Here is a 14,454-nt window from a genome sequence, read left to right as displayed (position 1 = left end):
GGTCGGTCCGGTGGCCTGACACTCTGACTCTGTTCGCTCGTCTCCGCTCGACGCCGTTCGCAATCGCCGCTTGGCCGCGCTCGGCTCAACTCGACGGCCATAGACTACGCTCACGGTGACACAGTTAAGATGCGCCTTAATGCACGATTTCTACATTTTCATTCGCCGCGCGATGCCGGCCTTAAAATTATTAACGCCGTATCCGCCTGTTGCAATTTAATTTAATTCAATTCAATTTAATTAATAATTTTTTACTCATATCGAACAGTACACCGAAGCTCAGATATGGCGCTTTCTGCGGCGACAGGGGCTAGCGTACGTAACCCTAGAAGGCAGAGGCAAGGGATGAGAAAAGGGATGGGAAATCGGTCATCGGCAATCCGGCCGGCGCGGTACATACATGCGGCATATGTGAAACTCGACGTACACGACTCTAAAGTCGCGTTCGCTAGCTGTCGTCGGCGCAGCAAACGCTATGTCTGCATTCCAGCGTACATACTACTGAAGTCGTTACAGTTATTATAAATTATTTCAAGTTATCGTACGTACAATAAGTTTTATTAATTAAATTAATTTTTATTTAATTATTTATTAATTTTTTTTTACGCTAATGTGTTGTGTCATTTTGTTGGAAAAATGCACGACGAGATCGCTGCGCGCTCGACGGTTGTTGCCTTGGAGACCGTGCTTATTGAAAAATGGCGTATATTTTTAATTTTTCTCCAGGTGCACCTCGCTTTGTGCGACATTGTGGGACCTCGAATCTCGCGAGAAAAAATGGACGAGAAAATCGCGGAGAGCGCGAGTTCGCTCGACAAGACGGCGCGGAAGCTCACCGATGATATTCGAAGTATGTCAAACTACAGAGCGCTTTATAGCGAGATACAGGTGAGTGGTTGATACAATTGTCGTCGAACACCTGTCGAAAGCCGCGGCATTGCATCCTTTATTGCTCTATTCTGTTATCTTCGCAGAAACTTGTCGCGTCGCCCGCCGTGGACAAAAACGACTTCAAGAACTCGCTGATCACGGCACTTAAGGATAACGGGCTGGAAACGGAAATTCGAAATACCGTGTTTCACTGGGCGCGATCGCGGGTATCTCGGCAGATTCCAGCAATTGTGAAAGTATATAATCCGTTTAAATAAATTGCTTTTTTATTTTCCCCCTTTCTCTCTAGGGTTCCCTGCATTCTCGTTCAGTTTCTCACATACAGACGGCTGATCTGAGTTATTTAAAGAAGACTCAAATTCAATGGGAACGACGTATACAGAAATCGTTGAACTCGATATGCGGCGAATTGAACATTCCCCTTGCACGCATAAGACCTACTACCGATAGAGATGAGTTAGCTGAAAAGTGGAACGAATTGAGTACTTACGACATTGGTAAATTTTATAGAAAATTTAAAGGTATAATTAAAATTTTGCTTAAGATTAATCTTATCAGGATATGATTTTCAGATCTGTCGCAATACCGGCCGTTATACGCACCAAAAGACTTCCTAGATGTATTATTCTCTATACGCGATCCATCGTTCAAGAAACAACCGTGTGTAATTATATATAGATTTTTATGTGTAATTATAGATATATATTTGTCAAGCTCATGATATCTTTCAGAGACGAATTGAATTGGGATTTTAGTCACATACAAATTAGTGTGAAAACACTTGCGCAATTGGTACGAATTCTATTTGATCGTTTTCGTCATTTATAATTTATGTATATGTATGTAACGAATATTTCTTTGGCTAGAGACGTATGTATCGAGAGCTAGCACAGGGAATGTCATTGTTGGGAGTAAATCCCGACATACCGGCAACGGAGAACTTCCCAAATTTAGAAGCCGAGCGAACGCACATCGGCGAAAAAGTATTGCATTCAAATCATGCCCCGATTGCTCAAGAATTTCTTAAAAGAGGATCCCCTCGTGCATTACGCGGTCGTATTTGGTCACTCGTACTCGGATCTGTTATCAAAGATAACGTATGATTGGAATTTTCACGATCTTTATTGTATATTGATATATTAAAAACTGATATCTCTGGTTATCAGATAATTTTTTTTAGGATATAGAATACTACGAGGAACTGAAAAATATGTTTTTGCAATATGATATTGTAGTAGACAAGCTGATAATAATGGTAATTTTTATGTTTTTTAAATTATGTTAATTGTTTTTCAGTTAAAAAAAAAAAAAAAAACGAAATATATATTAATGCAAATCTTATAGGACGTGCAATTAACAGCGAGAAACGATGATCAGTATTTTGTATTTGAAGACGTTTTATATAAAACGATGTTGTGCTTTTCAAGAGATTCCGAAATACTTGCACCAGTCACAACTGACAGAAGTGCGGGAGGCCAAGTTATTCATGCGGTTTTGCAGGGCAAACCAGCAACATTAGAAAATACTTTAGTCTTTCCACCAAGTGGCGTTATTCCGTTTCATGGATTTACAATGTATGGTAAGGAATTATAAAAGATATATCTATATTTTAAATATATATGACATGTATACTCTTTCAACTTAATTAATTAATTAATTTATGATTTTTTTTATGCTAGCTACACCATTTTGTTATTTATATGATGATCCCTGCGCTATGTACTATACTTTCCGCGCATTCTACTTAAGATATTGGTTTCGTTTGCATACTGTATCGAGTCATGAGCAAGGTATAGTTGCTCTTTGCCTACTTTTCGAACGACTATTGCAATGCCACGAGCCGCAATTGTGGGCCCATTTAAAAAATATACATATTCAACCGTAAGTTTTTCGTTTTTTACAGTATTATTTGTGAAATTTATTAATATGACACATATATATTTTTTTTTTTCAGAATAAAAATAGTTTTTAAATGGCTCATGAGAGGCTTCAGTGGTCATTTACCACCTGAACAATTATTGTATCTTTGGGATCTGATACTAGGTTACGACTCTTTAGAAATTATTTCTTTATTAGCTGTGACGATATTAAGTTTTCGAAAAGAAAATTTAATGCAAGTTAATACTCAACAGAATGTAGAGGTATAGAAATAATTTAAATAATTTTTATATATTTAAATTCTTATACTACTATTATTATAACATGTACACGTTTTTAATTTCAGGCTGTATTAGCAGATTTATCTTCTTTAAAAGTAATGCCTTTACTGCAGCTAGCTCTTTTAAAAGAATAATATTACTTATACTTTACATAGAATCATTCGAGGTAATTTTTTTTTCTTTTTTCCTTTTTTTAGATTTATATGACAGCTTTAATTTTACATATTTTTGTAGTGTAACTGTATTTGTGGAAAAATTAATATTGAAAAAATATATATATATAAACTCATATAAATAAATGATCACAAAAACGAATACAGACGCGATTTTGAAATATATATTGAACTAATGATGCAAATGTAAGGAAGTTGCAAGCGTCGATATATCTATAAGAAACTTCGAACAGTTGTCGAGCGGGAGGGATAAAGTGCGGCGCCCTGAAAGTAAATGGAGGGGATTTTCCTGCTTCCGGCTGTCAACTGTAGAGTTTGGTCAGAGCTCTGTGGAGTAACAGACCGGTGACGCCTGGCTCTCGTTGAGAACGTCTCGTATTTATTGCCGGCTACATCCTCTTGCCGTGGGAGTGCGTTAGAAAACGAGAAACGTGTGAACAATTTACGTGTCGTAAGTATCTTATGGTTTAATCTTTCGTTTGCCAATTTACGTGTCGCTGTTGCGAGCGTCATTGCGGCAACGCCAAGCGGCAATTTACGACCCCCATACTTCGCACGAAGGGGGTTGGGTGGTTCTCCACCCCCAAATTATTACTTACGCACAGCTTTGCTCAAGCGGCTTCGAACGAATCGCGTCGGCGTCGTTTGCTTGTTGTCACCGACGCCGTTCGGTTGATTCTCGAGAGAAAGAGAGACTCGGCCGTCGATCCTCTCCCTACCATTATTCGCGCGGAGAGCAACGCCCAGCGAACTATTCGCATGTGTTCAAGTGTTCTTACGTGAAATCTCGATTGAATTTTATCGCGAGAATTGCCACCGTAAAGGTTTCCGCGGACGCTCGCCTTTGTCTCGTCTTCAAATTCTACCGTATGTTCTTTTAAAGATTATAGTACATATGCTCGGCAAATATTTTACATTTTTCAATAATCGTACTTTTTGAAAAGTAATCAAGGCAGCACGTAATGTGACTGATCATTTGATTACATCTAGTTTTTCCAAGTTTTACACATTGAAATTCTACGGTATAATTTGATGTTTTTATATTTTTTAGATTATATGATTTAAGTAAACTGCTTGGACATTTGAACTGAGTCAGCAGTGTCAAAATGGCTTGGCGTTTCAAAGCATCCAAATATAAAAATGCAGCACCGATCGTTCCCAAGCCAGAGGCTTGTATTCGAGATATCTCTGTAGGATCATATCAAACCTATGGGAATAATATAACGGCGTCTGCAGCTTTCATGGCATTTAATGTTGATCATAACGGTATACTTTTTATCTAATATCTACTTATCTCCTGAATTTTAATTTATAAATTATTTTTTATTAAATTTGTTTATATATTTCGAAGGATCTAGTTTGGCAGTATTGCCATTGGAGGATTGTGGTAGAAAGAGCAAGACTATGCCATTGCTTCATGCACACGCGGATACTGTAACAGATATGGATTTTTCTCCATTTCATGATGGCTTACTTGCAACTGGGTCTCAGGACTGTCTAGTAAGTATTTTCAAACTTAATTTTCAATAAACATTAAATAAAAAAGTATGAAATACTATTTTTACACATATACATTGTTCTATAAATTATGTTAACTGTATTTGTACAATTAGGTAAAGCTATGGCACATCCCAGAAAGTGGCTTGGAAGAATCTTTGTGCAATCCTGAATGTACGTTCTCACATCGTCAACGAAGAGTGGAAACAGTATGTTGGCATCCTACTGCCGAACATTTTTTGACCACTACATCGTTCACTAATCTTTCGCTTTGGGATGTTCTCTCTCAACAGGAATTATTTTGTAAATATTTTTTACCTTTATACAGCATTATTTATTATTTTATTCTTATTAAAAAAATTTATGTTGCAGCTAATAGCGATCATACCGAAGTAATACAATCTGTAAGTTGGAAAGAAGATGGCACCATTTTAGCAACGTCTTGCAAGGACAAACAAATGAGGATTATAGATCCGCGCGCATCAACGTGTATCGTTAATTCGTGCTCGAGCCACCAAAGTATTAAAGATTCCAGACTAGTCTGGTTAAATAACGATAGAATACTCACTACAGGATTTGACGCGGCAAGACTTCGTCAAGTTTACATTAGAGACTTGAGGCATTTAAATGAACCAGTGAAAACATTAGAATTAGATTGTAGTACTGGGTAAATATGCATTGAATTTAATCAGTATATTATTAAGTATAATTATCAAAATAATTATTTTTATACATGATTGTGATACTAAATATTTTTTTAGAATTTTGATGCCGCTTTTCGATTCTGACACAAATATGCTATTTCTCGCTGGCAAAGGAGACACCACTATTATGTACATGGAAGTGACAGATAGAGATCCTTATCTAGTAGAAGGAATTCGTCATAGCGGTGAGCAAACTAAAGGAGTATGCTTGGTTCCTAAACGAGCATTAAACGTAATGCAGGCTGAAGTTAACAGATTGTTACAACTCACTTCTAATATGGTGATTCCTATTATGTATCAAGTTCCACGAAAAGTAAGCTATATTAAATACTATCTGATCTATCGTGTACAACATATTATATGTATATTTATATTTTTATACATTTTGACTAATTAATGTAAAATATTAAATTTTAGACGTACAGAGACTTTCATGCAGACATTTATCCGGACACAGCTGGTCCTGTTGCTCAAAATAATGCAACAGCATGGATTAAGGGTCATAATGCGCCTGTGCCAAAGATATCGTTAGATCCTGCTAAACGAAACAAAGACGAGGAACCAATTACTGTGAGTAAATATTTTAATACGTGCTATTTAAGTTTCCATATTGCTTTTAATGTAATATGCGTAAATTAGCTTTAATCGTTAAAAAATATTGGTTTGGTTTGTAAATATCAGTTACTGATTGCTTAAATTTATATCATCAATCACTGGCATGCTTTTCATTATCATGTTTTCTCGCATTGTCATTCCATTTATTCCAAAATAACTGGATTTTAAGAGCAAATATTGAATGAGTATGAAGTTATTTGTGTATTTTTGCTACAATACTTATTTCGATATACAGTGTCTCATGGTAAATGGACACTTTTATGGGAGTAAGTAGAATTTATTGAGTACTATTTTTTAAATTTATATCTCGGTTGTTATCGCGAAAAATGTAAAACGTTTAAATTTTCTTATCTCGATAAGTTCTATCTACTCCCGAAAAAGTGACCGTTTACTATGTAACACTATAATTATAAATAGATTATTTTAAACTTGAAATAAAAAAGTAACTAATCTGACTCGGTAGCAAATTTATGATATTATACATTTTATTCGAAACAGTTATTTTGTTTATAGAAGTGTATCATAATATAACTTTATGTATAAAAATTGCTTGCTAACTGTACAAGTTGATTTTATGTAATAAATGTTCGCAATATAATTTTTTATAATAGATTAATTTCGAAATTTTTTAGTGGTTGTTGATTCGATATAAGTATAAGAAATGAATAGAATATAAGAATTAGTTGTATTTTGATATTTTATATCTTATTTTTTTTTATTTCTGTGCACATATAAATATTTGCAGAGACTTAAATATTCATTTATTAAATTATTTGATTACTAATTACGCACACAATTATTTTGCGCTATTTAGTTTCTTTCTTTATATTTTGTGTATATTTTTTTCACATTTCAGATATCCAATGTATGTTTTATAATTTATACATTAGCACCATTCAAACTATTATTCCTGGCACGTGTAATATAAGTGGCAATTGATGTTGTAGAGCTTATTATACAGTGTAAGTAATAGTACGAAACGTAAAAACACTTGTCTTGTCTACATGGCAATGAGATAATTTTTTTCTATAAATTTACTCTCAAAAATCTTAATTATGATGAGTTACTTTAAGCTGTAATAAAAGCTTATCTTTTTCTGTTATTACTATTTATTGTATACAAAAATGCGAGTCATGTGTATACATATATGTGTAAAAATAATGTGAATGTAGCTAAATTGTTGGATGTTGTTAAGTTATTGCATCGATTATGCCTTTATTTTAAAAGTGCAAAGTATCGGGCGGTGTAGTTTGGTTTGCATGCGGTTTGCGGTCATTAAGGAATTTACGTACCTCCAGGTACACAAAGGGAACTTAGCGGTGCTCAAAGAAAATCATCGTGAAAATAAAATAGAACAAACGAATCGGCCGCCAAAACCGTTGGTCATTACGGGACCGAAAGGATTCTCAAAAGTTCAGAGCATCGTGAATGAAAATGACAACAATATAGAAAACGATACCGAGAAGATTGAAGATGTGAAAAAACCACACGAGGCAGAAGAAGAAAAGACCAAGATACAAAATGGAGGACAAACCGTACCACCAAAACCTTTGCCGAGAGCATCAAGAACCAACAGTATCTCCGATGAAGAACCAAAACCAGTGGCACGTCCCCGTACATCACCAAATCCGGGATCAGTAGTTACATCAGTGAATCCTAACGCTATCGGCGGATATAAGGTTATAATTAACTTAAAAAAAAAAAATTAATATTACATAACGGGTAGCTGATTATTGCGATAATGCATGATACTTGCATGCAACCTAGTTTCCTTCCATATCACTTTCATAGCATCATTGTCATATCATTACTAATACTTAATATAACAGTTTTGAATGGATATAGAGAAAAATAAGTTTTCTTATTTGTTCTTTTTCTTTTAATTTTAGCCCCGACTTGGCCCTAAACCATTTCAAGCAAAATCGAGCAGCCAAGAATTTTCATTTGATAAAGTCTTTTCGGTTCCAATTGCACCGAATAATGACAGCAACACTAATGGTTATCAAAATGAAATTAATAATACTGTAGAGCACAATACAGAAGCAGATAAATCACCCACTTTAACACCTAATGAGCGTACAAAAGATACGGAAAATGGCAAGAGTGATTCGAGTTCTATCGAGGAAGATGCTAATTCAAGCGATTCTGGTTACAAGCCGAAGACACCAAGCACTGCAGAAAGACGTAAAGTATTCGAGACGAAAGTGAAGGACGAATCTCCTGAAAATGAGGATGTTGGGAATTTCGAACGCGGGGCGAATAGAAATTCAATCGCCGAAAGGCGGCGCCTTTACGAGAGTCGATCTGTGTCTGTCACCGATGGGAATTTGGCAGAAAAGGCAATGGGTTCTCCAACTATGCTAAGACGAAGAGATTCTTTTAAAGCGAAAAGCGAGGTAATTAAAGAAGAAGAGAAAAAGAATATTCCTATGTTGCGACAGCAAAGTATGGATCCTAAATTAGAAAAAGTGGAGCCTGTTGTAACACCGGCTTCAAAAAGAACGTCGACAGTTTTCGGTAAGAGTTACACATTTTCAAAGTTAGTTTTTTTTTATTTTTATTTATTTTTTTTTTTTACTGTAATGCTTAATGTAAATTCTTAATTGTTATATAGGAAGAGTATCCAAATTTCGCCATTTGAAAGGAACTCCGGGACACAAATCTACACATATTGAAAATATTCGCAATATCAGTCGTCAAATATCCGGCGAGTGCGATGGTTTTCACGGTACAATTATTACTTTTTTAATATATCAAATAATATATTTTTAAATGCAATAAATGTGGTGACTAAATTTGTAGCTAATCCTGATCGAGTGGCTGTACCTTTGAGTGGTCCAGGTGGAAAGATAGCCGTATTAGAATTAAAGAAAACTGGGAGACTACCTGATGGAGTTATGCCTGCGTTAGTGCACGGCGCGACTGTAATGGATTTTCAATGGGATCCGTTTAATAATCAACGATTAGCAGTTGGTAAAGTATAGAAGTATTTGCAAATTATGATAAAAAAAAATACGTGAATATATATTCCGTCAGATTTAAGAATAATAGAATTTACTTTTACTAGCTTGTGACGATGGAATAATTCGTTTATGGGAAATACCCGAGTCTGGTTTAACTGAACCAACAAATGCACCGAAATACATCATAGAAGCCCATACCGATAAGATTTATTTGATCAAATTTCATCCGTTAGCGTCAAATGTTCTTGCATCCGCTTCGTATGATATGACTGTTAAAATCTGGGATTTGTCACTTTTATCATCTACTGAAACGGCATTTGCGAAAATTACGTTGACCGGTCATACTGATCAGATATTTAGTTTGGCATGGTCACCGTGTGGTCAATATCTTGCTAGCGCATGCAAAGATGGTAAACTACGAATCTATAAACCTCGATCGAGCGATGTTCCTGTAAAAGAGGGAAAAGGACCTGTCGGAACAAGAGGAGCGAGAGTTGTATGGGCACTCGAAGGCAGATATCTCGTTGTAATGGGTTTTGACAAGTAAGCATAATGAAGAATCACATTTTATTAGTACTATAAGAAACCGTACGCGCGCGCTATTTTTTAAAAAACCCTAATTACAAACTACGAAAAAAAAATCATGCGACTTACCAATCTGCACGTGCTTCAGCGGAGTTGTAAAGTTCTGCCGGTGACTGTAACATAAAATGGAAAATATTAATGTAGACGTGCTGAAAACAGTTAATGTTTAAACAAAAGAAAGAATTACGCGTTTGAATTTAATTCTTTAATAAAAATTAATAAAAATCAAGTTAATAAAATAACAAATTAAAAAAAAAGAATTAATTCTTACCTAAAAGTTGCTCCGCCGATGCACGATGCCCCCCGGGCCTGCTCCTCCTCTCAGATGGGACGTGACGAGTCATCCTTCCGCGCACTGGTCACTCGCGAACGCGACCGGATTAATTAATATCGCGACAATTAGTTAACACTTACGCGCGTAATTTTTCGGCGCTCCTGAAAAAAGTAAATCCTGTAAAAGAAAAAAATTAGTAGACTTACCAATCTGCATTCAGCGGAGTTGTAGATTTCTGCCGGTGTCTGTAACATAAAATAAAACATATTAATGTAGACACGTTAGTATTTAAATTAAAGTAAAGGTAAAGCTTTATTTTTATAAAGATTTTCTATGAAAAGAAAATTAATATTTACCTAAAAGTTGCTCCGCCGATGCATGATGCCCGCCGGGCCTGCTCCTCCTCTCAGATGGGACGTGACGAGCCATCCCTCCGCGCACTAGAAACTCGCGAACGCAGTCTCGTAAAAAGATAATCGTAAAAAAAAACGTCCGAAAACTAGCGGCACTCCCGAAACGACCGACGAACCGGCTGCGGTTCGTATAACTAATAATATCGGCGGTGACGACACTTTCGTTTACAGCAGTGAATGCAACTGCGTCGATCTGTAACAAAAAAATATATATATAAATTAGTAAATGGTAACAATAGAATTGATTATCCGCTAATTTAAGCGTCACGCTAATTTTATATAGATAGGAATATAATAAAAAAAGAAACAAAAAAGTAATAATTGAAATTTTATATCTTTTAGAGTTTCTGAAAGACAGATTTATATATTTAAAGTGGACAATTTAAATACTCCTTTGAATACCGTTGGATTGGATGTCTCGCCTGCCATACTAATGCCATATTATGATGAAGACAGCTCCACGCTTTTCTTAACTGGACGGGTAAGTTTTTTTTTATACTAGAAAAAAGAACTTTTAAGATGGGACTTTAGTTTAATTGCAGATGTTTGTTATAATTTTATTTCATCTTTTGAAACATTACTTTTAGGGTGATTCTACAATATACGCGTTTGAAGTAACTGAAGAAGCCCCCTATTGCTGCCCATTAAGTCACCACAGATGCAGTAGCTTACATCAAGGATTATCATTCCTTCCAAAAATTAAATGTGACGTGGCCAGCGTAGAATTTGCCTCTGCTTTGAGGCTAACAAATAATACAATAGAACCTTTAAGTTTTACTGTGCCGCGTATAAAGGTATATATTATGCAAAATTAATATACATATAGAGTATAAAGTTATCGACATAAAAGTGATTTATTCGATTGTTTCGATTAGACCGAACTATTCCAAGATGATCTCTTTCCTCCTACTAAAGTTATCTGGAAATCAACTTTATCCGCAACAGAATGGTTTAACGGTGGCAATAAACAGCCAACTAGAATGAGTCTTAAACCACCTGGTATGGATAATTGTAAGTATAAAATGCTATACTGTAAAAATGAGAGGAAATATTTATTACATGCAAGTTTTAATTCACAGTAACTGAGAATCAATCCCAAAGTGCAGTTACACCTCCTCAAATTGCAAACAAACCATCGCCGACTCCTTTTGGTATTGCAGCACAGTCTTTTAACAGATTAGGATGGAACCCGGACATTAAAGCAAAACAAGAAGAGGTAATAATTAAATTTATGCATTTTGCATGTATTAATAAATGTAGAAATTATTTCTTATAAGATGTATCTGTAATACCACATTTTAACGAAGAAAAAAAAAATCACAATTAGACGGATGCATGTATAAGCTTCGATTGATATGTAGTTTTTAAACGCTTGCAATATTTTAAAGTGTGACAAGCTTGAGTTACTTAAATTATTTTGCGACAAATAATATTATTCAATAATATGAAACATTATTTGAAAAAAGTGCTTTAAAACTATAGAAAACAATTTTTTTATACTATTAAAATTTATGTAGCATTTTAAAATATTTTTATTTTTATGGAATATCATATTTCATATTATGTTTGAGTATATATTGTGTGGTATGTATGCATCAGATCCAGAAAACTATGAGCCATTTTGTGGGAGATGTCATCCAGTGTTCATTAGAACAGGATCACATGGAAGGTGTTGAAGAACACGAATGGGTAGGTCTCATTTGCTGTGTCACAGTTTAGATTCTTACGTAGTTGTATTATTATTGTGTAGTAGTTTAACTTTGCATTCGTAGTCGTTATTTATATATATGTAAGTGTACAATATCTTTTTCTACATAATACACCATTTTTTATATTTTCTTTTTAAATGACAAGAAAATAAGTTTTAAAAAATTAGATAAAATTACTTGCAGAAATTAATAATAATTAATTAAAACTTATTTATTTTAGGACGAGTAAAAATTGAAGATTTGTGGATAGATACAAACTGGTAAGATGAAAATCTAAACGTAATATTGTTCGAGCCGCGTAAATTATTTATAACTTAGAATTATATATCGCGCGAATGGCACGAATATCGCAGTGTTACTGTGTATAGAGTGAGAGGCAGTTGTCGGAGAAATATACTTCCAACGATTTTCTTCGCGACGGAAGTGAGAGATAAGTACAGTGTTTTATATCAATTTACAACAAATATTACTCATTTTTTCTAGCTGAGAATTTTGTAAGCGCATTTTTTAATGCATAGAATTAAGAATTTAGGCCTTTTTCAACAACATTAATTTAAAATAAAAAGGTAAATAAAATAGAATGAGAGATTTTTTAATCTGATATAATCAATGCAATATTTCATATAGCGCAATGTCGATATGATAACACTGTTCTTACAAAACCAAAATGCGTGATTATAGCTCTAGTCTCAAATCATTTTTTTTTTTATCGCGAATTTGTTTCATCTATATATTTCTAATTACAAATAATTCTATAATATTCTATAGTATATCATGTAGAGATTATATTAGATATAGGATATGCTTAATTACTGTCAAGAGAATTGATTCGAGAAACTTATAATTAACAATACTTTCATCCATCTATTTAATGAATATCAGTTTGAAAATTCAGTGAATAAGTAATTCTTTTTAAAGCAAATATGGTATATTTATTATGCTTTTCAGTACCGAGTGTGAACACCAATTGTGTCAGAGACAATTATTGACGAGTATTTAACTATTTACTAAATATAGAGCATTTTTATGACCAATTTTCTATGTAAGCAAAAAATAATTCGTAATATGTGCCATTTGTGAAGCGACAGACATGACATATCTGTTATGCATAAGATAAAGATTAAAAAAAAAAAAAAAAAAAAAAAAAAAAAGTATTCTGATTAATATTGTTAGGTCTTTCAGAATATTTATTTCGCGATAAAGTTAACATTCCTTGTTTAACTGCCACGCCAGTGCCAGATTTATCTTTATTTCGATTATACCAGGTGTCAATAATGGTCTCAATGTATATGTCATATAATCTATCATCGTATATATGTGATAATAGAGCAAATGACAGTCTGATCGCAGAATTGTGGAGCGAATGTTTTGTTACGGTATCTGTACACGCACATAAAAAAAAAAGACATGCAAAATGCAATGCGCGGAAATAAATAATTGTAAGCCAGTAATTTAATTGTAAGGCGAGGTATCAATTTACATCTCGATCAATGAGAATTGAGCACTATGTAAGATTCAAACGATTAATCGGAAAAAGATGACTGATCTTTTTTACCTTTTCTTATCAAAATAATGTAATATCTAACGATTTATTAAGTGATAATCTTTTCATACAAATATTTAGATCAGAATATCTCGTTTTTCATATATCTTTACGAGCTAATTGTTATAAAAAATGGTACTGTCATCCAAAAGAAAATTTTGTAATAGACGATAGAATACCAATTTTTTCTTTATAAAAAATTTAATAACGAATATTATATGTATATATAACTTTTTCATTATTCTTTGTATCTTGGCACGCAAATCCATTTGACATCAGCATAGTGCCAAAATTCATTATCATCAATAGTATTTTTTGTATCACATTTTAGAGCTGTAAGATGTTCTAAAATATTCGAAAGTACTAAGAAATTTTCTATACGTATCAAAAGTAAAGAATAAGACAAAATTTGATTCGTTGCTGCCATTTATGTTCGTATACTATTATTGATTTTATATATTATTAAATGAAGGAGATATGATAGTCTTGCATATCTTAATGCAGTTATTTCTTTATCTAATTACTCGTATATGTTATGCATAAATGCGCACAATTAAAATTCAGATTTGTAACCATTTCGCAGTTTTTAAACAAGCTCTATCAGTTTACGACCAGATTATGAATAATGAAGCGCAATGTTTTATAGCACGAGATTCGAGATAAAAATGCATAACAGAAAAAAAAAAAAGAAACACGAGACATTAATTGTTTCATGCCACTCGATCTCGTGATCTGTAAATCATTGCCATCAAAATAATTTTATCATATAGTAATGTACCTTTATATCTCAATCTTATAACGTTCATGTATTTCAGCTATAAAAAAATCTTTTTATCAAAAATATTAATCACATACCTGATTCCCGTCTTCCTTCAAGTATTGTTTTAACAAGTATGATCGTATTGGAATCTCTATATGTCTTATGAAG

The 14,454-nt window shown here is 33.8% G+C and overlaps 2 protein-coding genes across 4 annotated transcripts; both read left to right on the top strand.

Moving 5' to 3' along the window:
* Window positions 1-45: 45 nt before the first annotated feature.
* LOC139110957 (TBC1 domain family member 19) lies at window positions 46-3,404 on the top strand. Its single transcript, XM_070670953.1, has 11 exons — window positions 46-888; window positions 975-1,097; window positions 1,181-1,388; window positions 1,464-1,551; window positions 1,623-1,683; window positions 1,758-1,988; window positions 2,072-2,146; window positions 2,236-2,470; window positions 2,571-2,772; window positions 2,846-3,032; window positions 3,116-3,404. Exons 1-11 carry the CDS (start codon window positions 637-639, stop codon window positions 3,182-3,184), a joined length of 1,731 nt encoding a protein of 576 aa, XP_070527054.1. The 5' UTR covers window positions 46-636; the 3' UTR covers window positions 3,185-3,404.
* Window positions 3,405-3,543: 139 nt separating this feature from the next.
* On the top strand, window positions 3,544-14,218 carry Pod1 (coronin pod1). Of its 3 annotated transcripts, none has more exons than XM_070670932.1 (18): window positions 3,544-3,674; window positions 4,275-4,489; window positions 4,575-4,723; window positions 4,837-5,023; window positions 5,093-5,387; window positions 5,482-5,737; window positions 5,842-5,994; window positions 7,338-7,718; window positions 7,929-8,556; window positions 8,654-8,767; window positions 8,842-9,012; window positions 9,107-9,545; window positions 10,617-10,755; window positions 10,862-11,068; window positions 11,150-11,285; window positions 11,354-11,490; window positions 11,874-11,963; window positions 12,204-14,218. In XM_070670932.1, exons 2-18 carry the CDS (start codon window positions 4,330-4,332, stop codon window positions 12,210-12,212), a joined length of 3,651 nt encoding a protein of 1,216 aa, XP_070527033.1. In that variant the 5' UTR covers window positions 3,544-3,674; window positions 4,275-4,329; the 3' UTR covers window positions 12,213-14,218. The 3 variants fall into 3 exon arrangements, with proteins under 3 accessions (XP_070527033.1, XP_070527035.1, XP_070527034.1); XM_070670933.1 differs by lacking the exon at window positions 3,544-3,674 and adding an exon at window positions 4,072-4,090; XM_070670934.1 differs by lacking the exon at window positions 7,338-7,718.
* Window positions 14,219-14,454: the final 236 nt, after the last annotated feature.

Source organism: Cardiocondyla obscurior, linkage group LG22, assembly GCF_019399895.1.
Source record: "Cardiocondyla obscurior isolate alpha-2009 linkage group LG22, Cobs3.1, whole genome shotgun sequence".
Classification (NCBI taxonomy): domain Eukaryota; kingdom Metazoa; phylum Arthropoda; class Insecta; order Hymenoptera; family Formicidae; genus Cardiocondyla; species Cardiocondyla obscurior.
The sequence above is the reverse complement of the archived record's forward strand: the minus strand, read 5'-3'. Positions and strand labels throughout refer to the sequence as shown.

Bases quoted from the DNA above. Each gene is read 5' to 3' on its own strand.
- LOC139110957 (XM_070670953.1), top strand. From the start codon at position 637: ATGCACGACGAGATCGCTGCGCGCTCGACGGTTGTTGCCTTGGAGACC. The intron at 1,989-2,071 runs GTATGATTGGAA...AATTTTTTTTAG, and splicing joins GATCTGTTATCAAAGATAAC to GATATAGAATACTACGAGGA. The intron at 3,033-3,115 runs GTATAGAAATAA...TTTTAATTTCAG, and splicing joins ATACTCAACAGAATGTAGAG to GCTGTATTAGCAGATTTATC.
- Pod1 (XM_070670932.1), top strand. From the start codon at position 4,330: ATGGCTTGGCGTTTCAAAGCATCCAAATATAAAAATGCAGCACCGATC. The intron at 5,738-5,841 runs GTAAGCTATATT...ATTAAATTTTAG, and splicing joins TGTATCAAGTTCCACGAAAA to ACGTACAGAGACTTTCATGC. The intron at 11,286-11,353 runs GTAAGTATAAAA...TTTAATTCACAG, and splicing joins ACCACCTGGTATGGATAATT to TAACTGAGAATCAATCCCAA.